Source organism: Protopterus annectens, chromosome 8.part0 (assembly GCF_019279795.1).
Source record: "Protopterus annectens isolate FY-2018-M chromosome 8.part0, PAN1.0, whole genome shotgun sequence".
In the NCBI taxonomy this organism is placed as follows: Eukaryota; Metazoa; Chordata; order Ceratodontiformes; family Protopteridae; genus Protopterus; species Protopterus annectens.
The window spans coordinates 1,671,534,571-1,671,556,786 of record NC_056741.1 but is presented as its reverse complement, the minus strand read 5'-3'; the positions used below and the strand labels follow the sequence as shown (position 1 = coordinate 1,671,556,786).

The 22,216-nt window shown below is 41.6% G+C and overlaps 1 protein-coding gene across 3 annotated transcripts in view; it reads right to left on the bottom strand.

Annotated features, from left to right (window-relative positions):
* CCDC15 (coiled-coil domain containing 15) overlaps window positions 1-22,216 on the bottom strand; it is a gene marked incomplete at its 5' end in the record, with an annotated part of 496,241 nt that overhangs the window by 143,227 nt on the left and 330,798 nt on the right. For all 3 annotated transcript variants that reach the window (XM_044081199.1, XM_044081200.1, XM_044081201.1), the window contains 1 exon segment: window positions 6,448-6,621. In XM_044081199.1, the coding sequence (XP_043937134.1) occupies window positions 6,448-6,621 (174 nt within the window).

Here is a 22,216-nt window from a genome sequence, read left to right as displayed (position 1 = left end):
CCAATTTGTAATGAGCTATAAAGGTATGAGCACTGGACCATGTAGCAGTTGCACATATGTCATCTACAGAATCTCTGGACCAAAATGCAGATGATGTGGCCATAGATCTGGCAGAATGTGCCTTATGTGGTTTAGGTAATGTCAACCCTTTATTTTTACAGAAAATAAGAAATGCAATCATTGAGCCATCTAGCTAAAGTTACTTTTGATACTGCCTTGTTTAATTTAGCTTTGGAAAAATAGACAAAGTTGGTCTGATTTTCTGAAATCTCTAGATCTGTGAATAAAGAATCTAAATTGTCTATGAACATCCAACAGGTACAGTATGTATCCTCCTTTGCTGGAAAAACTTGGAAAGAAAATCGATAGATTGATTAACTAGTTGAAGGGTTAGTCCAAAGAGATACCCTATCCTTGTGAAAAATCAGACATGGTGGCTGGGTAGAAAACACCTGGATTTCTGATACTCAACTAGCTGATGTAATAGCGACCAAGAAAGGAGTTTTCCATAAGAACCTTAAGCTTACCTTGGCTAAAGGCTCAAAGGGAGGCTGGGTCAAAGCTCAAAGTAGTACTGCTAAATCCCATGGAAAAGTGGGGTCTTTAATAGGCCATCAAAGTAAAAAGGTACCTTTTAGAAAGGCCTTACATTATCTCAGAGAGGCCAAAGAAGAATGGTTTTCACCTGAGCTGAAATTACAAATGTCACCACGTTGGACCTTAATTTTTGAGTATCTAGCTCTATTATTGAAAACGGAAGCAAAGTCATCAAAAGCAGCTGGGATAGGTGCTGAATCCGGATCTAATTGTCAATGGAAGGCCTAAAAAGAAAACCTTTTCCATTTGCTCTTATAAAACTTTCTGGTAGAAACTTTCTGAGATGATGCAACAATGTGACAAAACTGGGGAAGACAGCCTGGAGTGTCTAGCCATCACTGGTAGTGGAGAAATCATGTAGCCATTTTGAGGGCTTTTAATATCTGAGTGAGGTATCCCAGATGAGTGAGACAGAAGGCCCCGAGAAGAATCCAACTCCCAGGGAGGGTGAACTAGATGAGGCTATGGAAAGGGAATCCACACTGAGGTCAGAAATGAGCAATGAGGATTAACTTGCTCTTTTGCTGAACTGCTTTCTGAAGAAACTTGGGAAGGAGAGGGGTGTGGGGATAGAGATATAGGAGATGGGGGAAACTGTGAATCAGACAGTCTCTTGGTGACTCCCTCTCTAAAGGTATCAGGGCAAAGTACCTGCTGCACTTGGAACTGAGGGGAGAAGCAAAGAGGTCTCAGCACAGTTGGCCCCATTGGTGAAATATCATTTCTGCCACTAAATGATTGAGAGACCACTTGTGAGGAAGTAAAATGGACCTACTCAGTTGTCTGCTAGCATGTTGGACTTCCTCAAAATATGCATTGCCTATAGAAATTGGCTAGAAGAGATCGCCCATTGTCACACTCTCACTGCCTCTTGACATTGGGGGGGGGGCGTAAGACCAGGGTCTCCCGGTTTGTTGTAGTACCAGACCACTGACAGGTTGTCTGTCTGAACAGCAACCATCCCTACAGGAACAACATCTTCAATCACCTGCAATGCTTATAGAACGTCTCTCATTTCTAGGATATTGATGTGAAGATTGACATCTGAGACCATGTGCCTTGGACCATCCTTCTCAATTAATGCCCACTCACCCTTGTTAGAAAGGGTGGCCCAAAAAAACGTCTTTTGCATGAATGCACCAGGATATTTGTTGTTTGCAAATATTTTAATTCAAACAAGTGCAGTCCGAGGGTGACGCCCTACTGACCATTGTACTGCAATGGTCCACTGCAGTACTCTCATGTAAGATCTTGCTAAAGGTGCCAACACTATTATATTGATCCAAGAAGCTGTAATACTAGCCTGGATGGAGGGTAAGAAGAGAGAGAGAATGTGTAATGTTTGGTTCTGTAGACAGCTTAACCTTGCCCACTGCAAGCTTACAAGCTGTGTCATCATATCCAGACGAGTACCAATGAATTCCAGGGCTTGAGTTGGGATGGTGGCCTAATGGTTAAGGTGTTTGTCTGACAAACACAAGGTGCAGGGTTGGAGTCTCACAAGGGATAATTGGCTAGGCTTAAAAAGGCTTGCAAGAACAGTTAGCCTAGTACTAATCTATGAACCTATGCGTAAAGCAGAACGTTGACTTGGCATAGTCGAGTGTGATGCCTGCCCAGCTGAAGATACAGGTGGAGCAAATAATCCCTGGCCTGAAATCAACCGAGGCTTAGTGGGAGCAGAAAGGAACCATTTGTCTAGGTAAGGAAACACCCGGAATCCGTGTAGTCTCAAGTGAGATGTGATCACTGCCATGAACTTGCTGAACACCCTGGGAGCTGTGGTGAGACCATAGTGCAGGGATCTGAATTGATAGTGACAAGTTCCAAGCTGGAAGTGTACATATCTCCTGGAGTGCCTGTGTATTTTGATATTATAGTACACATTCTGGAGATTTATACAGCACATCTAATCTTATTGCTGCAACAGTGGCAGAATGGACAGAACCGTGACCATCTGGCATTTCAAGTGTTATACAAATTGATTCAGATTGCTGAGATCCAAAATTGGCATTAGGTCCCATGTCGCCTTTGGCACTAAAAAGAAACTCAAATAAGTTCTGGATCAGTCTTGGTCTGGGGGTACTGCTTGGATTACCTCTTTTGTCAGCAGCTTTTCTATTTCTATGGCTGCTGTTTTCCTCTGACTGGGTGGAATGTCAGGAATTCTTTTGGTCTGTTGGGGAGGTAGAAGGAAAAATGGTATGGAATAACCCCTGGATATTATGTGCACCCAAATATCTTTGATAATGGCTGTCCAGGCTTCTAGGATGCAGAGATAACTGCCCCCGACTGCCTCCAGAGTGCAGCAGTCAGGCAACCCTTCAGAGGCACTAAAAGGGCTTCAAGAAATAGGACCTCTGAAGTCTTGATGTTGCAGGCCACCTCTGCCATGGGGGTGATGTCATCCATTAGATTTCCCTCCTCTGCTGTAGGAGGATCTTTCTTCATAGGAGTTTCTGGGAAGACCCTTGCATCTTTTGGAACCACATCTTTTTGCTGGTTCCAGCAGAAAGTCCTTTAAGGGGTAAAGAAAAACGCACTCTTATGCCAGACAATGTCTTCCCATCCTGCTCACTCCTAGAGAGAGTCTCCTTCACCTTAGGGCCAAACAAGGTGGAGCCATCAAACAGAAAATTGATGAATGGCATTTTGAAAGGCTCCACAAAGTCACAAAGATACATCGAGGCACACCTTCTTACAGAGATGCCTGAACGTGTGGCTCTCGAAGCTCCCATTGAAGCATGAGAAATTAACTTCACTGAGACATTTGGAGAGGGACTGGATGGTGGCAGTTGTAAAGAAACTGTCTTCTTATCCTCAGCAGACTCTAAGAGGGTACTGGAAAACTCCTTGATCAATTCCCTCTGAAATCTTGTAACGTGCGCCAAATAATTCAGCGACCTGAAGGCAATGGTTGCTGAAGTGCGGACACACTTCTCAAATCTGTCCAGCTCCCCGGACTCTCTGTTCATTGAGTTCTTTCTTGGTTGTCACTGCTACCAGCATAGCATCCACTGCAGGACCCCTGCTCTAATGGGACCTATCCTTTGGCACAATGATCTGTGTAGGCTTCGTGGCATCCAGATCCTCCCAAGCTTGACAGCTGATGAGACCCACCATCTCATCCACAGGGGAGACTACCCAGGACATAGCTGAGCCAGCTCCAAAAGCTTCCAGAAACATGGACTCCTCCTGGGAGGGGGGGGGTTTGGAAGGCCAACCAGCTTTCTGTGTCAGATGTTCTAGGATTTCACCGAAAGAGATGTTCTCAAGGGATGATCTGGGTGACCCCTCCACTTCATCAAAGTCAGTGTCTTTGGTTAAAAGCTCCACTGGGGAGTCTAAATGCCTCCTTTTATATGTATGTTTCCGAGGAGGCTCACCAGTGGGAGGTTCCAGGGAGGACTTAGAAGTGCCAATAGAGTCCTGAATAAGGACATTCTCCAGGCTTAACCAGATATGCTGCCTCGATGGGACAGGATGAAGACACTCAGAATCCACCATAGACAACTGATGAGGTTGTGGACCCAAGGGAGATAAGGATGTTTTGTTCACAGAAATGAAAAATGCTCTCACTACTACCTCAAAGGCAGAAGCCATGGGGGAAACAAGTTCCGACCTGCCAGGAGCCAAAGCCACCTGAGCAGAATGCAAATCAATCACCCCAAGATCCTGCCATAATGTAGAGATAGGAGCCAAGCTGTCCAACGCCCAGGCTCAAAAACATTGGAGTCAAACCCAAATCCCTGGATCCTTGCTGACACTATGACTCCAAGATGCTTTTGGCACTGACAGAGTTGGGATGTCTGGATCAGGGAAGGTGTCAGATTCAAACCCTAAGCATTTGGATCTGACATAGGCTTAGAATTCTTGGGTCTGTAGGCTCCAAAACCAGGGGATGGATTGGAGTGGGAGTGAACTGGAGGTAGGCTCATGGCACAGAGCTTGGATAACTCCAAATTGAATTTGGGTTCTGAGAAACCTTCTCAACCTCCTGTCCATATTTGCTTCCCTGAAAGATATACAAAAAGAAATAATAAAATACCAACAATATGTGAAAGCTTTTCCTAACAGTTACATACTGAAGAAAGGAAAAGGCTAAAGCCCTGATGCATGAAGAGAAAGAAAACTACAGCCTACATTATTTTATATTTATTTTTGTTAATAAACAATGAAAAGCAGAAAAAAGAAAGCGAAGCTACAGAAAAATGACCATTATGAACAAGGAAGTATTTATTTATCCCACAAGCTACTCAAGCTACAGGTAAGCACTTCCAAAAGCTAAAGCAGCAAACAAGTTCTGGGCTATTTCAGCAGAAGAGAATGTATGCGTAAGGGAAGGAGCTTGAGATATGGAGCGAAATTCTAGTGAAGTGGCTGAAGTTGGATCCAAGACTCATTGGTTGAGGAACAGATGAAAAAGACAACATCAGATCCATCATTTCTGCTTTAAGTAATCACCAAGGGAATAGTACAGCCTCTACTTACAACATGCTCACTGTTCACTCATCTATCCAGAGGTCACCCAACTAAATATCACCCTTAACTACACACACTTTTATATCTGAAACACTCTCTATCCCCATCCACAGAATTATATCCTAAAACTAACTACCGGACTCTGTGGTCGTCTTCCTTTTCCTTCCTCACATTAATCCCCCAAATGTTTCCCTGTCCTGTACAAGCCTTTCCTTTCCTGCTCCAAGAAAGTGAAACTCTGCACTGAATAATGTAAGCAAAATGTCCTCCTTAAAATTCATACCAGAAAAACAGGACTTCAGCTTTGAGCAATAAAAATGTAAGTGGCTAATATGTGGTTACTTAAGTGAAGGCAGACAGATTCATTTGCTGGAGGTTGCACTTTGTTTTGTGCTTAGCTTGAAGATCAAGTGCCAAGGTCCAAAATGAAACATCATAAAAATTTTACAATTTAGTCTTTGAATGGTATCTGGTGTTGATTATTTATAGTGAAGGTGGAATAGTTACACATTGAACATCTTATTTTTAGTAAATTTAGTTTTAAAAATGCACTTACATGAGCATAGTGTTTTCATGCCATTCTGCATCTGTTTACATCAAGGAGAAAATATGGATGATGTGATGATGTATTTTAGGGTTCAATAAAAAAGTAGGAAACTCCAATGTCTGGCTAGAATCCTAAAATGTTTTTTTTTTCATTACACAGGAACTAAGAATTAATGAACAAAAGGTGAAACTTTAACTTTAGTTAACTAGCTGCTGCAGGAATGCTGCTCTTTTTTCAAGTCTCTGGAGCGGCGAGAAACAGTTGCAAGACTTCCCAGACCTGGATCACCACCACCACGTCATGGTTTTTGACAAGGTTTGTCTGGTGTAGTGTCAGTCACCTTGCTATACAAGTGTGAATACTTTATTTTCAGTACACTTTCACTGTTTGCATCACCACTTTGCAGAACATGACAAATTCAAAACATAAATTGGATCTCTGCACGTGATCTTTAAAGATGCTCATGGAGCTACCTGAGCTTATTACTTGCTGTAGTACTTCCCATGTTTGTGTATTGTTTCGTTGTTTTAGTTGCATTTTTGTACTTAGCCTTAAGATTGTGATGGTATGTGACATTTAGTATTCGTCACACTTTTGAATTGGCTTCTTTTATTGAAACTGGTTATGACAGAAAAATGGCCTTTACATCCATTACACTTAATTTTAAAAAGAAATAAATATCTCCTGCTACTTCTGCACTGGATTTGGATTTATGCAAAATGACCTGAAACCACAAACATTTCAAAATGCATTGCCACTAGACTGTACTAGTCCACAAAAAGTTCCTGACCAAAACAGTGTGTGACCTGATGTTAATGTACCTGATGCCTTCTTTATGTTTACGAGCCTTTGCTTTGCTTTCCATTTCCTCTTCTTCTCTTAGTCTTGCCTCAATCTCATCTTCTCTAGAAGCAGGGTCTGTTTCTTTCAATAGCATTTCTCTGTGCATCCTCTCTTCCTCCTCTTGCCGTTCAAGCTCTTTTTCTTCCTTAATTCTGAAGAAAAAGACAGCAGTATACATAACTTTACAATCAGTTTATTAACTGTGTAAGCCCACTGATTCAGAATGTCTTGTACAAGAATGACCCAAGGAGAAAAGCTTCAATAGGATGCAGTTTCAAAGGCAGAAAGAGTACAGTTGTGTAAGCAGACTTACCAGAACAGTAGATGTTTGAATGATAACTGCTACAGTAGCCTTACCTTTATGGGTTATATCCTACTAAGGATATAACAGCCAGCCAGCTTCTCAAATCTTCAGGGCACCTTCCATGTGCCCAAACTGTTAGTCAACTCAAGCTGAGCTGACTAAAAAGACAGGTTTGGGTGACAAGCCCTTCAGAGCTTTCATGCCAACAGAGAGAAAAGGAGGCTAAGCCCTGAAAAGAAAATGCTGGGTATAACAAAAATAAATAGTTAGACCCTGGCATAAACAGCACAGCAAAAAACAAAGGGGATGGAGGAAGGGAGTGGCTACTGCAGCAGTGATCATTCGAACATTTACTGATACGTTAAGTTTGCTTACACAGCTGTACTATGTTCATCATATTGATCACTGCTGCAGCAGCCTAAGCTACAAGAGTAAATTACCCTAGCTTACCATATTTGGAACATGGAAAGAGAATGGTCTAGGAGCCCCTAGAAAATGGTTCTAGCAAAGCCTGCTCTAGACCTAAAGGACTCAAGCTTGCAATGCTTTGTAAATTGCCATACAGAGGACCACGTTGCTGCTTCTAGAATACTTCAAGAATCCACCCTTTCCAAAAAGCCATAGATAAAGCCAAAGTCCTGGCAAAGTGCCCTGCCTGGAGTAATTTTATTATAGTGAATATAACAAAAGGTAACAGCCTGAGACAACCATTTGGAAATGGTCAGTTTTGACACAGGTTGTCCCTTATGCTTACCTTCACAAGAAATGAAAAACTGATCCAAAGATCTGAAAGACTTGCTTCTGAAAAAATAGCACCAGAGTTGTCTGTGGACATCCAATGTATGACATACCCTTTCTCCCCCATTTTTAAGTTTAAGAAAGAACACAGGGAGATGGATTAGTTTTGCTTAAAGTAAACTGAAATACCATTTTAGGCATAAAAGAAGGGTTAGTTCTCAAAGAAATCTTGTGTCTGTGGAAAATGAAGTAGGGTTGACTCACCATAAGAGCTTGCAGCTCACATACTCCTCTTGCAGTAGGCAGAGCAATGACAAACAGCTTCCATGTTAAGAACTTTGAGTCACACAGATTAGCTGGTTCAAACAGTTAAGTGCTATCTTCCCTAATCAAAATTAAGATCCCAATGAGGGGCCACCAGTTTTGTTGGAGGCCTCTTATGCAAAACCCCTTTCAAATGCATTTTCAAATGAGAATGCAATGAAAGAGGTGGATCCATGGGCAGATATGCTGGAATGGCTAATAAATGAACCTTGACAGAGGAAAAAGAAAGGACACAAGATAATAACTCAACACAAATATTGTATAACTACAGAACGACTAACCCGAAATATGTGCTGATTACACAGCACCAACTAGAAAACCTTTTCCATTTGCTTATATACGACTTTCTAGTAGCAGGCTTTCTTGCCTCTAATAGTACCTGCGTGTCTTCAGTAAACAGGTACCAAAAGGGAATTAAGAACGTATCATCCAGAGAGTCAGCTGAAGTTGACTCGAGTTGGGGTAAATCAAACACAACTGGTCTTGTGTGAGTAGATCTATTCTGCAAGGAAGCTTGTGTTAACTGTCTCTGGCCACTTCCAAAAAGGGGAGAACCACTGCTGCCGGGGCCAGAAGGGAGTTGCCTCTGATTTGTGGAATTCCCTTTCGAGTCTTCAGAAGTACCCCAGATATCAGTGGAAAGGGTAGAAAAAACATACATGAGCATTCCTGTCCAAGAAAAGTAAAGGGCATTTGTCTTTCAAGACTTCTTGAATGGCGTTTTGGAACAGAATCTTGCCAGCTGATTGTTCAAAGAGCAGGTAAAAAGGTCTAATTGAGGGACTCCCCACATATGGCTCAATTCTTGCAAGACCCTGACCTAGTTTCCATTTGTGAGGGTCTGCCCTTGTCCTACTCAGTTTATCTACCACACAATTTTGCTCTGGCTGAATGCTGGATGTCAGTAGAGTGCTGTGAAGTTGTATCCAAACTAACATGGCTAGTATGCAAAAGGGGGTGGTACTACCTGGTTCCCTCTTGCTTGCTGATGTACCATGCGACTGTGGTATTTTTGTAACAACTTGCAGAAGTCTGGGGGACCCAAGATGATTCAGAGAGTTGAATGTCTTGATCATGGCAAGCATTTATTTTATATTTATGAGCTTGCATCTGTCCTGGTGTCCCATACACCTTGCACTTTTCTCTCTCCTAAAACTGCTCCCTAAACAAAGTCAGAGGAGTCTATGGTGACTGACTACTTTGGAACACGGAGGGAGGGAGAAGGGGAGACCTTGATTTAGGGAAATTTGATGCCTCCAACAAGTGATTTCTCTTTCTGACAATATCCAGCACTGGGATTTGGTCATGTGGAGTCCTACTTGGGATTATCATGAGATTCACAGATGGCATGAGATCCAAAAACCTGAGATATTCCTCCTCATGGTGACGGACGTCTGCGTGGAAAAGCTTAGAAAAAGATATCTAAATCTTGTGTGAAGAAGACAAAAAAGACTTTTCAATGTTCTCTTAAAATCACATCTTGTGTAAGAGATCTCTCAAATAGTCCCTTTAGTAGTCATTCTGATTGTTCTTGGTTTTGGAGCGTTCCTGAATTCTTTCTTCTTAAAAGGAAGGCTGAAAACTCTTAAGAGATTCTCTATATCAACTTATCCTTTTCATCATGCTTTTAGATAACCTCTGCATCAGGGGAACCAAAAACTAAATATTCAACCAAAAGATAATTTAAAATCCCATTTTTCACATCATGTGGGAGGGTCTGAGAATGAAGTCAGGCAATCCTCCTCAAAACAGTACCAGTGGGCACAGCCCTGTAAGTAGTATCAACTGAGCTATACACACACTGTAAACAATGAGTAGTGACTTGCACAATGGAAGAAATAAATTACTTAAAAGCAGATCTTTCACAGTTAGAACAAACTTTAACATATGAGGTTGACAACTGAAAATTCTGAAAATCAAAGTTGCAGAAGGATAAACTTCCCATATTTACCAACAATCTTTCCATCCTTAACAGAAACAATAGGATTGGAATTAATTAAATGTTTAGCAGCAGTAAGATTAACTAAAGCTACAATAGCTGGGTCAGGTTTGGGAAAAGTGAACAGAAACTTAAATGATTAAGGAACTTTATATATAGTGTATTTGCCTTTCTAGGGGCAGCAGGTGGACTACCAGGAAACTTTCAGGCAGTGATACACAATGTCAAACAGGAAAGGCTAGTGAAAAACACAGACTGCAACGTTGGTCACGAATAAAATATAATGTCACAAACCAGACAACACACAAAACACAAAATCAGTGTGCCGCACAATCACAGCCCTTAAAGTGAAATAACATGCCTAACACACTATTAATAGGTGACTCTATAGTCAGGCACACTGATGTCCCACTCACTAGGATAGACAAGCAGAAGGTTACTGTTAGCTGCTTGTTGGGAGCCAGAATCTGCCACATAACACAAGCACTCAGGTCACTCCAGAACAAGTACAAATATGACTCTGTCATTGTTCATGTTGGTGTGAATGACCTGAGACGTACCTCCCTGGACTACATGAAAAGAGACATGGAAGAGCTCTCTGATCATGTAGCCCAGGCTGGTATGACCCTGACCCTGAGTAGCATCCTGCCCTCACCAAGAATGATACCTCAGTATAAAGAAAAAAATATCAATTTCAACAATTGGCTAAGCTTCTGGTGTCATTCAAAGGGGATCCAGTGTCTGTCAGCCAGGGACGACAAGCCGCGTTGCTTCGCAAGAGATGGCTTGCACCTGTCACCCCTAGGCTTTCGAATACTGGCCAAGGCTCTTGCTGACCCCATAGTGCCTTTTTTAGGCAAGGCTCAAAAGTCAAACCCACCTCAGTAAACAGCACAATTAACAAAAAACTGAGGGTTATGCTACTCAATGCCAGGAGTTTAAATCTCAAAATGCATGTGTTCGAAGCACTCCTCAGTATGGAGAACATCGACATCTGTGCGGTAACTGAAACCTGGTTCAAGGCTCCAGAGAGCACCCCAGCACTACTGGGCTACAACTCATACCACATGTTTCGGCCACAGAACACGGACCGAAACACAAAAGGAGGGGGTGTATCCTTATTCATCAAGGACACCTACACCTCCAGGTTAGTGGCACAGCATGATACCTCTGAGATCATCCATGTGCAACTAACATCAGGCAAATCTGCAATGCAAATTGTGGCCTGCTACAGATCACCCTCCATGACCCAGGACCACCACTCCACCTTTCTGGAGACAATGGAAAACATGACCTGATATTGGGCGATTTCACTTACCCTACCTTTCACTGGGAAAACGACTTGAGTACAAATTCCTAGGCCCAGCACTTCCTGGAATTCATCAACTCAAACGCTCTGGATCAGCTGATAAACTCCCCTACCAGAGGTGAAAACATATTGGACCTGGTCATCACCAACATGGGCGACAGGTGTTCCACACCGGAGGTCAACCCATCACTGGTTAGATCACACCCCACCACCATCCCCAACTAAGGAAACCACAGTAAAAACTTTTCTAAAGCAAACTTCACCTTACTTAAGACAGAGGTGGTAAGTTTCACAGCCACCACGCTAAAGGATAACGCTGCCCAAGATGCAGAAATCTTTACAAATGCACTCTATGAGCACCTACAAGGATGCATGGATCGTGCCATCCCTAGCAAAACCACGACTCACTCCTCTAAGAGAAGGAAACTAGTTTGGTGGACCCCTGCAATAAACAGGCTATACAATAGGAGGAGGAAATTAGTTCAGAAAAAAAAGCAAACCCCAAGAAGGAAAGACATCCCTGATCAATATCAGTAAGAAACTGAGGTCCCTCATGAAATCACCCAAGGCTAACTTCGAAAAAAAATAGCCAAGGATTCAAAAGATAACCACAAAGCCTTCTTTAGCTATGTTAAGAATCCAAGTGGCAACTCGCAGATATGCACTGAAATAGTGCAAAATAGCACAAAATATACTGAACCCACTGATATTGCCAACATCCTGGCAGATAGAGACAGTGCAAACTTCACCCCACTCTCACCTCCAAAAGGGCCCACAACAATACTGGAAAAGTGTAGTGTCCCAAAAATCAGAGACGCACAGGTGAAAACAGCCCTTTCAAAAGCCAAAAACACAGCATCAATGGGACCAGATGGCGTCCCAGGCTGCGTCTTGCATGAACTACAGAACGAACTAATTCCCCCACCTAAACACACTGTTCAACCTCAGCCTCTTCACAGGCTACACTGCCCATAGAATGGGACTCAGCAATGGTTACTCCTCTCCACAAAGGAGAGGCCACAACTGACCCTGGTAACTATTGCCCCATAAGCCTGACTAGCCTGGTCTGCAAGGCTATGGAGGGCACCATCATGTAACTCATTAACAAAGACATTGGGAACCTCCACACACTTGACCTGACCAAGTTTGGCTTTGTTAAGGGCAGATCATGCCTACTAAACCTGGTTGACTTCTTTGAGACAGTCACCAAGACCATAGACGAGGGAAAGGTGGTTCACACAGCCTACCTTGACCTCGCCAAGGCTTTCGACACCATTCCCCACTCGGGTATTACAGAAAAACTCACCAGCCTGAACATAAACACCCACGAATTACCACATAGGTGGCAGCCCCCTTAATACAGAAGAGGTAATAGACCTGGGGACCCAGTTAGATAGTAATCTCTCCTTTGACAATCGTATTGCCAAAGTAGTTAGGAAATCCTTCTATGTGGCCCATCTAATTACTAAAGGGTTTGCATCTAGAAATAGAGAGGTTATAGTGCCACTCTACTAGACCCATCATAGATTACAATGCCCCATTTGGGATGTACCTCACAAGACACTTCCAACAGCTGTCAAGACCCCAAAAGTATCTCACCAAGAGGATTACTGGTCTCAAACATATGTCCTATGCAGCCTGACTGAAAACTCCGGCTGTACTCAGTGGCATATCGCTTACTCAGAGGAGATCTCTGCCGGACTTACAAAGCTATGTCCAACTCAGAATTGATGGACATGCTCCACCTAAAGAAATCCAAGACAGTGCGAGCCACGCGCTCCAGTGAGCTAAACCTCGCCACAACAATAAATAGAACATGCTGGAGGGATAGATTCCTGTCACAGAAACTCCCCATGCTTTGGAACAAAATTCCAAATTACATCAGGCAGAGCCCCTCACTAACACTTCAACAGAAACCTTGACGAGTGGATGGGTAAAGTACAGTTGTGTACCTACCATAAATGTAGATGTTCGAGTGTAATCACTGTTGCAGTCATTACACTTGGGTTATCCTGCTGGCAGGCTACCCGCAGTCGGCCTGAATTCCAAAGTCTTGGTCCGGCGTTGGTTGCTGTCGCCTCTTCCCTGACGTCAGTGCGCCAGGGACATAACAGATGCAGCCGACGCCATTTTCTTCAGTTTTTCTTGCCCCAGATGTCAGGTTCCTCCAAAAGGGTAGGCTAAAAAAAACATTGCTTATACAAGCATGCACTAAAATAAACAATACCTTCATCTACAAGCAAATACACCACATAGGTTGTATAGGATAGAGAAGTACAAATAAGTCCCAGCAAAGAAAGGGGGATGGTGGGTGGGTAACCTGGACTGCAACAGTGAATACACTCGAACATCTACATTTATGGTAGGTATACAACTGTACTATGTTCATCGTGTTTCACTGTTGTGGTCATTACATTTGGGTTGAATCCCAAAGCTGAGGTTGGGCGGCTGGGTCTAAACAGAATTGGGAGTGGCTATAAGGCCCTGCAAAACTGCAGTGGCAAAGCCTGCTCTGGATTTAGATCAAAGAGGCAAGTGGTAGTGCTTAGTAAAAGTGTGCACTGAAGTCCAAGTTGCAACCTCCAAAATATCCTTGGTTGGTACTCCTCTGAGGAAGGCTGCTGAAGTGGCTGCTGCCCTGGTAGAATGTGGTCTAATGCCCCTAGGTACTGATTTGCCATGTTGTGAATAGCAGAAACGAATGCAGTGTCCTATCCATTTTGAAATAGTCTGCTTTGAGATAGCCTTTCCTTGTGATCCTGCAGCATATGCCACAAAAAGTTGCTCAGTCTTTATGAAAGCTTTAGTTTTGTCCAAGTAGAAGCGTAGCTGTCTGTGTATGTCCAAAGAATGCAGATGTCTCTCCGCTTTATTCTGCGGGTTTGGGTAAAAAGTAGGCAAATTAATGGTTTGGTTAAGAGCCACACTGGACACTACCTTAGGCATAAATGTTGGGTTTGTCCTTAGAGAAACCCTGTCCGGCTGGAAGATAATAAAAGGTTCCACAGCCATTAATGCCTGTAACTCTGAGACTCTTCTTGCTGAAGTTACTGCTAGGAGCAGAGCTGTTTCCCATGATAAGAATTTTATCTCAGCTGTATTGGCTGGCTCAAAAGGAGGCAGTGTGAGCTTTTCCAAGACAAAATTGAAGTTCCATGCAGGTATTGGTGCTCTCCTTGGAGGTCTTATGTTTTTGGCCCCTCTGAGGAACTGCCTATGCAAAGGATGTGAAAAAAAAGGTGGGTCTGTATTGTAATGAGCTGAAATGGCAGAGGCATGGATCTTAACCGATGAGAAGGATAGGCCTTTGTCCAGCATCTCAGTTAGATATTGTAAAATCTGAGGAATATTTGGAACAAGCGTGCCAATTCCTTGTGCCTGGTTCCAAGCACAGAATTTCTTCCATTTTTCTGCATAAGATTTTCTGGTGCTGGGCCTCCTGGCCTCCAAAATAACATCCATAACCACTTTAGAGAGAGGTGTATTCTGAATGGTTACAGTATCCGCCATGCAGCTAGATTTAGAGTTCTGAGTTGGCTGTGCAGGATCTGAGTGTTTTGTTGGGTCGGTAAATGAGGAATTTGAGGCAATGTCCAGGCAGGGCCTTGGGACAAGCTCCTTAGGATTGGGTACCAGTGTTGGCGTGGCCAATCCAAGGCAATCAGTATTATTTGTGGCTTCACTTGTCTGACCTTTAGGAGTACCTTGGGGAGGAGAGACAGTGGAGGAAAGGCATATACTGTAAGGTTGTTCCAGCTGAATGACAAAGCATCCACTTTCCATGCTTGTTTGTGATAAGTCCTTGTGCAGAATCTCTGAAGTTGGCAGTTGTGAGGGGAGGCAAAAAGATCTATGTCTGGGCATCCCCATTTCCTTGTTATCATGCTGAAGATTTGTGGATCTAGTTTCCATTCATGAGGATCCATGAGGTTTCTGCTTAGTTCGTCTGCCAGAGCATTTGTTTTTCCTGGCAGGAATTGTGCTTGCAGGTGTACTTTGTAGGTCAATGCTGTGTTCCACAAAATCATGGCTTGTCTGCAGAGGGGGTAGGAATGTGTGCCCCCTGCTTATGTACAACATGACTGTGGTGTTGTCTGTCTATCAACAGCTGTCCTGGATGAAGTAGGTCCTTGAAGGCTGTCAGGGCATTTTGTACAGCTAGCATCTCTTTTTGATTGATGTGTAGATGCCTTTGGCTTGGGGGCCATGTGGCCTGAATACATTTTTCTGCCATGTGGGCCCCCCAGGCATAATCTGATGCATCTGTTGTTAGTGTTTGCCTGGCTGTGAGTAAAGTGAATGGCTGTCCCTTGTTGTGGTGACAGGCCTGTACCCACCATCAAAACTCCTGTTGCAGGCAGGGAATGAGTGAAATTAATGATTCCAGGCTGTGGCAATGTTGAGTCCAAACACTTTTTAGGTACCATTGTAGTTTCCTCATATGCAGGCTTGCATATGGAATTAGCAGAATGCAGGAGCCCATGTAGCCCAGAGCCTGCAGAATTTTTCTTGCAGATAACTGGGTCTTTGTTGCCATGCTTTCGAAGTAAGAAGTCAGTTGCCTTTGTCTGGCGCGAGATAAGCCATCTGGGCAGTTGTATTTAAGCTTGCACCCAGGAATATTATCTCTTGAGAGGGTACTAGTTCTTTTCGTTTACTGTGTACCCCAGGCAAATTAGTAATCTTTTTACAAATGCCAGATGCTTTAGTAGAATGTCTTTGGTCTCTGCTTGAATAAGGCAGTCGTCCAAGTAGGGATAGATCTGAATTCCTCTTTGTCTGCAAAAAGCAATTACTGGTGCCAGGCATTTTGTGAAGACCCTGGGCGCAGTAGATAAGCCAAAGGGCAGTGCAGAGAATTGGTAGTGCATTGAGCCAGCTATGAATCTGAGGTATCTTCTGCAAGATTGTCTGATTGGGACATGCAGGTATGCCTCTTTGAGGTCCAAAGTTACAAGCCAAGCCTTCTTGCCCAGCATGGGCAGAAGCTGCTGCAGAGTCAATATTTTGAATTTCAGAACGTCCAGAAAAGTATTTAGAATAGACAGGTCCAGAATTGGTCTCCATGCTTTGTCCTTTCTTGGTACTAAGAAAAGTCTTGAGTAAAATCCTTGTCCCTGCTCTTGTTGTGGCACTGGCTGAATAGCCCTCATCTCCATGAGAGATGAGACTTGGTTTTGTGCCTCTGCCCATTGACTGTGTGGCAGGTCTGGCATACCTTTTGCCTTTGGAAGGGTGTGAAAGTGGAACCTGTAGCCCTGAGAGACTATGTTTAAGACCCATTTGTCCTGGGTGATCATGTGCCAATTTTATGAAAAAAGTGCTAGATTTCCCCCTAAGGGTGCTGCCAAAAGATAAATGCTTGGCATTGGCAGAGGGAAGTCATTGGGACTGTTTCCTATATGGCTGTGATTTGTCTTCTCCACTTTTGGAGGTAGAAGCACCCCATTATTTGGGCCTGTATGAGTAGGGTTACCATATTTGGTTATATGAAAAAGAGGATGATAGATTCTTTGCCGGGACAAAAGGTCTTTCACACTAGATGAAGACCGAAAAAAAAAGGTCTTTAGTCTTTAATGCAAAACATCGCAGTTCCACATTAAAGACAATTAGCTCCGTGTTTGGCAATTTTTGATTGGCCCGAAAACTAGACCCTCTTCTGTTAAATAACAATAGTTACACAGTCTTTCAACCATAAAAATAGCTTCTGCCTTCGGCACCTCTGGCCATGCAACAAATTACAAATACAAACAACGATTCGGTGTGAAGAATAGAGAAGGTATATATAATGCATTATTTTATATGTAATATATTTAATTAACAGTACCACAAAGCAAGCAAGGAAGGACCACCACGATGGTAAAAATTGTAAAATCCAGTTTAATATCAGACAGTAAAACAGACAGATGAGCGCTTTCACGTGGAAAACCATGCTTCCTCAGATCTCAATTACATGAATGAAGCATCAAGTTTAAATAACAATCCTAACATAATTAGCAATCAAAATAATTAACTGTTGCCACTTAACGTCAATTATTTATTCAATAAAATCAAAACTTATAATATATATCTTTAATATTTACTTAACAGTTAGTTTATGTTGCAGAAATCAAGATCCTTACCTCATGCTTCTTGATTCCCTGAAAAATCTGACAAGTCTGACTGAGCCTGTGCTTTAGCCCAAGTATATTTTTCGGAAGAACTAATTGCTTTCAGTAAATTCAGCTGGGTGCAGAGGTATGCGTGAAAGTCTCTGCACGACATATGCTTAAAATGATGCTGCATGAACAGAATTCCTTTTATCGATTCAACCGACAACTTGTTCCTTTCCTTTGCCCACTGGCTTTGCATCAATGAATATACCCATTCAGTGTTTGCGTTATGTGCCGGAATTGCAAAGAAAAACTCCGCAATCACAATCATTTCTGAGAAACATTCCTCATTCTTGCAACTGCTGAAGTATTTCACCCATCTCTCGTGAGTCAGAATCTCTTTGAAGTCTTCCTCATTAAGATTAGCCTCAACAAATTTCTTCAAATTGCAAAACTGATCAAAACATTTGGAATCGTCAACACACACACCCTTTTCTCTGAGATATAACACAGTTTGTTCAACTTCATTCCAACTTGGAATTTCAATTAATGTCGTCCATGCAAATCTACTGAACTCCTCTACTGGTTCTGTCCACATTTCCAGATACTCTAGGCATGTTCTATACATTGTGGCCACTTGTGTACAGAAAGCATCACAACAGTCTTCTAGTCCATCTTTACACAAGTTCGTTAACAGTTCTTTCACCTTAATTGACATGAACCCCTCTTGCGCACGGCATGTGAGAACAGTTTGAACAGATTTCAGGCAGTGTATAACCTCCAGCAACGAGTTGTTTTCACGTTCAATTTCTTCAATGTGTGAATGAAATACAGTCATCAGTGAATGCACGTGCCAAAGGTAAACTTCACTCATATCATTTTCGAAGAACTTTCGTATTAGAATAGGCGGATTTTTTTGAGACAAGAAACAAGACTTTAAAGTGGGAAACATCTGCAATGGTCGCTGAATGCCTGGAAATAATGACAACCATCTAGTTTTGCTGTGGTAAAGCAGCTGACGATACTCCACCTCAACAAATTCACAATAGTCTTTCAGTTGTTCAGTTCGAATGGTGTAAACTGAAAAATAGTTGTAAATTTTGAGAAGTATCGACTCAATGTCAACATTAAGTGCGTCAGTGCCATGCTGCACGCAGTTGTTTAGTACATGTGCTGGACAGCCAACTCCCAACTAACGTTCCACTCTTTTTCATCCTCTTCAAATTAGCAAAGACGTTACAGCCATCAGCTCCACGCCTGACACCGCCAAAATTAGTATTACAGATATCTCCCGCGAAGGCAATACATTTCTGAAATAAGTGGTGCTTGTCTAAAGTGTCCTTAATGCATCTGGAAATTGTATCTGCAGTTTCATTAGGGGTGCTGTGAACATCAATAAGTTTCAACTGTATGCCACCTTTTTTCCAGTCAAAATACTGCAAGAGGATCAGAAATAACTTCAGAGAACAATGATTGCTACCATCCGTTGTGACTCCACAGTAACGTATATGGTTAAGTGCTTTCTCGACCAAGTTGACAGAATGTGGAGCCAGGACAGAGTTGACAATTGCTTCTGTTTTAGTCCGGGCGCACGAAACTCTTCGTGCAATGTCAGAGTCGGGTAACATTGTTTTCAACATGCCACAACTGCAGTCCATCGACCTACAACTGTGATGATGCTTAACGGCATGAAACGACAGAGTTCCTTCAGCTGCTGACACGGATTCATCAATTTTCGAACCAGGTGTTACAAAAAAATTGGTGATTTTTAAGGATGAACTTTCTCCTCAAACATTTTAACATGCTTTGGGGTACTTATGTGTGCATTCAAATCAAGTGCACCCTTATTTGCAACAGAAATGAAAGTTCCACCACCACATGTCATGCATTCTGCTTCCCATTCATATCTGCCTGCACGAAAACACGGGTACTTAGCCTTCATTGCGTCCGTAAATGGACATTTCAGCATTTTCATGAGCTAAACTTTGTTAAATTTCAAGTCTTCAAGCTGACTATGCGATTCACTTTCACTAATGATAACAGAAAAAAAAGAAAGGGGAGACAAAGGCTCAAGAATCAGGTCAGATATTAAATAATGCTTGTGTAAACTTACAAAACATGTTATTCTAGCAATTTTCTATTAGCATAAAAGTTCTGAAGGAGATGAAGCATATAACAAGTCTCTAGCATTATTTAGGAACTTCAATCCTCAAAGTTTTGCCAGAAAAGAAGAAACTTTATGAGGAACAAACCATAAATGAGAGAAAAATGGACATTCTAAGAAATTCTGTGAAGTTGAGACAATGTGCGGTGCAACACTACCTCCGAAATTAGTGACAGACAGGTACAAAAATAACCAAGAATTATAACAATGTACTTGTGCGGCTACTGCGGCTGTATCAAATTATCCAAAACGATAATCAGATGCCAACAAAAAAACTGTAAATACACCATTTTAACTTATTATGAAAAATAGCTACATGTTATCCCACTTGGAAAAAAGTTTCTTATCCAAAAAAGACCTGCTGCCTGACAACAACTATTTTATTCATGGAAAAAACATGATCAAAGTAAAAAAAAATGAAAAGCAAAGAAACAATCTCAAGCTTAAAAGATTACTGCACAAGTTATGGACCGCAAGTGATAGATTGGCATTCTGTTTAGTTTACCGTTACGGCTAAAGCCTGCAAAGATGATTGCAAGTCTATAACAAATGTAGTGAGCTTCTGAAAATACTGTAATCCTGTCCCTTGTTACAAATAAGCTAATAAATGTTATCATGGTAAAAATGAGTTTAAGCTAAAGAGTTTGCCATTTGTACTTCTTTGCATACCTCTCAACCTCTTACAACAAGAAATTTGAGTGCATGAAATGCAAAGCACGTACTACCCTGTCAAGTCTGCAATCTACCTCTGCAAAACAAGGTCAAATAGTTTTTTTTTTTTTTGACTCCTTTAATCTGTTGCACTTCCTTTCTCCACAAAAAAGCAGAACCATAATAGGAGAATAAAATGAAGTAATTTATGCAGACCAGTCACTAAATGAGTTCCTTTAGAATTTTGGGTCTAGAAAGGTAATTTGATGGTTAGGATAATTAACTTGTGACAACAGAGAGCTTTGTTTGGGAAAAGATATTGCAAACAGGCCAGTAAGATGGACAGTGTTGACACCAGCTGATCTACATTCCACATTTAGTGCAACCTGCCACTAAGTAAAGAAATATAAATCTTGTACGTTTTGTAAAAAAAATACATTTTTCATTGCTCTGCCCTTAAGAAAACATAGCACTGACAGAATATGTACATATTAAAAGACAAAGTTTATAAATGTGTAATAACCACTTATACCCCAATTTAACTTGCATTCATAAAATATTGTTACTGTGAAGATCACACATTCTGAAAGTGAGCAGTATTTCTGTGCATTTTTCTTAAGGTTCATACATGCAAGTTTAAGAGATGAGCATGAGGTAAGATTTCAAGATGCACATCTCAACAGCAGATGAGGGACAATAGCACAGAAATATCCCAGTTATAACTTGCCATTTAAACACAGATGAATACTGCATGGTGTAAATTTAGGTTAGAGGAATACAGCCTTCCCTCAAATGGTATTAGTAAACAGAAACCCTAATTAAGATTCCAACACAAGGCCTGCCACATTCCTAAAAACAAAGTTAAATGCATGAATCAAATTTGGAACCCTGTAACATTACAATCTGCATGTTTACATGACTTTTGTAAGACTATGAAAATCTGGTTTAAACATTAAAAACTCTGTAGTATATTTTTGGAGGGCCTGCTAATTTTGCAATTTAAAAAAGTAACAAATATATGCAGCAAAACTCAAGAGTATTTAGTAGAACAACTGGCATTCATTTCACTTAAATGTATGGGACAGCAATGCAGTGATTTCGTTGAAAGAAAGAGATTTTTTTTTATTGCAAAAAGTGCATAATGGAGGTCTATCCAACTGCCAAACTCTTGCTTTTTCAAAAAAATAGAGGTAGACTAGCAAAACTAAGGAAGGGGAGCTACTGAGGCTTGTGAGCATGAAGCAAGGAAAAAAAAAACACGTCTTGCAAAATACATGCACATTTACCTCCACTCCACGCTTAACTATCCATGGTCATAATCAGGGGTGCCAACTACAATAAGAAAGACATTGATTTTCTTGGCTGAAGAAGCTAAGCAGAGAAAAGTGTCAAGTTTTGCTGTCACTGAATTCCTTTGGCACACTGAGCTGAGCAGGGAAAAATGGGGGGTGGGGGTTAAAAACATTGATTACAAAAATGGAAATGTGTAGAATCAGTGTATTAACACCACTTTATTTAGAATGTATCCTATTTCCAGTTTGATTTCATCCCACAACTCCTACCACTTTCTTGATTCAAGTTTCACAACTGAAGGTCTTCTTCACATTCCATTTCTAATGCCACCAATCTGTTCCTTCCCAAGCGCAAATCAGAGTTTTGATTTCTAACTAGGAAAGACCACACCTCTCACCAGCACCTTCCCACTCTGACATGTTCTAAAGGGATGACAATACTTACTGTATTCATCTACAATCGCCTTGGTCATTCTTTGCATTCTGTTACAGATTTGTACAATGTAAAAAATTATGCTAATACCAAAGTGCCACTCTGGACTCGCAGCTTTCTTTGTCACTGCTGACAGTATCTGAAGTAATTTAATAAAGTGGTAACTGTTCCATTAAAGAAGCAAGACATCTAAGCAATGGAAAAGTTCATTCTTCGCACTTCACGTTCATGCTTTCCCACTCACTTTTCAATGGAAAATCATCTACTGGAAGCATTTAAGGCAGGTTATCCATACCTTTCATCTCCCTTTCCTTCAAAGACATGCTGTAAGAGAACTTGCATCCAAATGCCATGTTTCTCATGCAAGTTCATAAGTATTTGTTTTCCTAGCATCAACAATTGTTTGCCATAATGTTTTTATGTCATGTCCCTTTAAAAATCCCATACATATTTCAAATCAGCACACATTTTCATTATTATATCTCTCCAGCCGTCTACTCT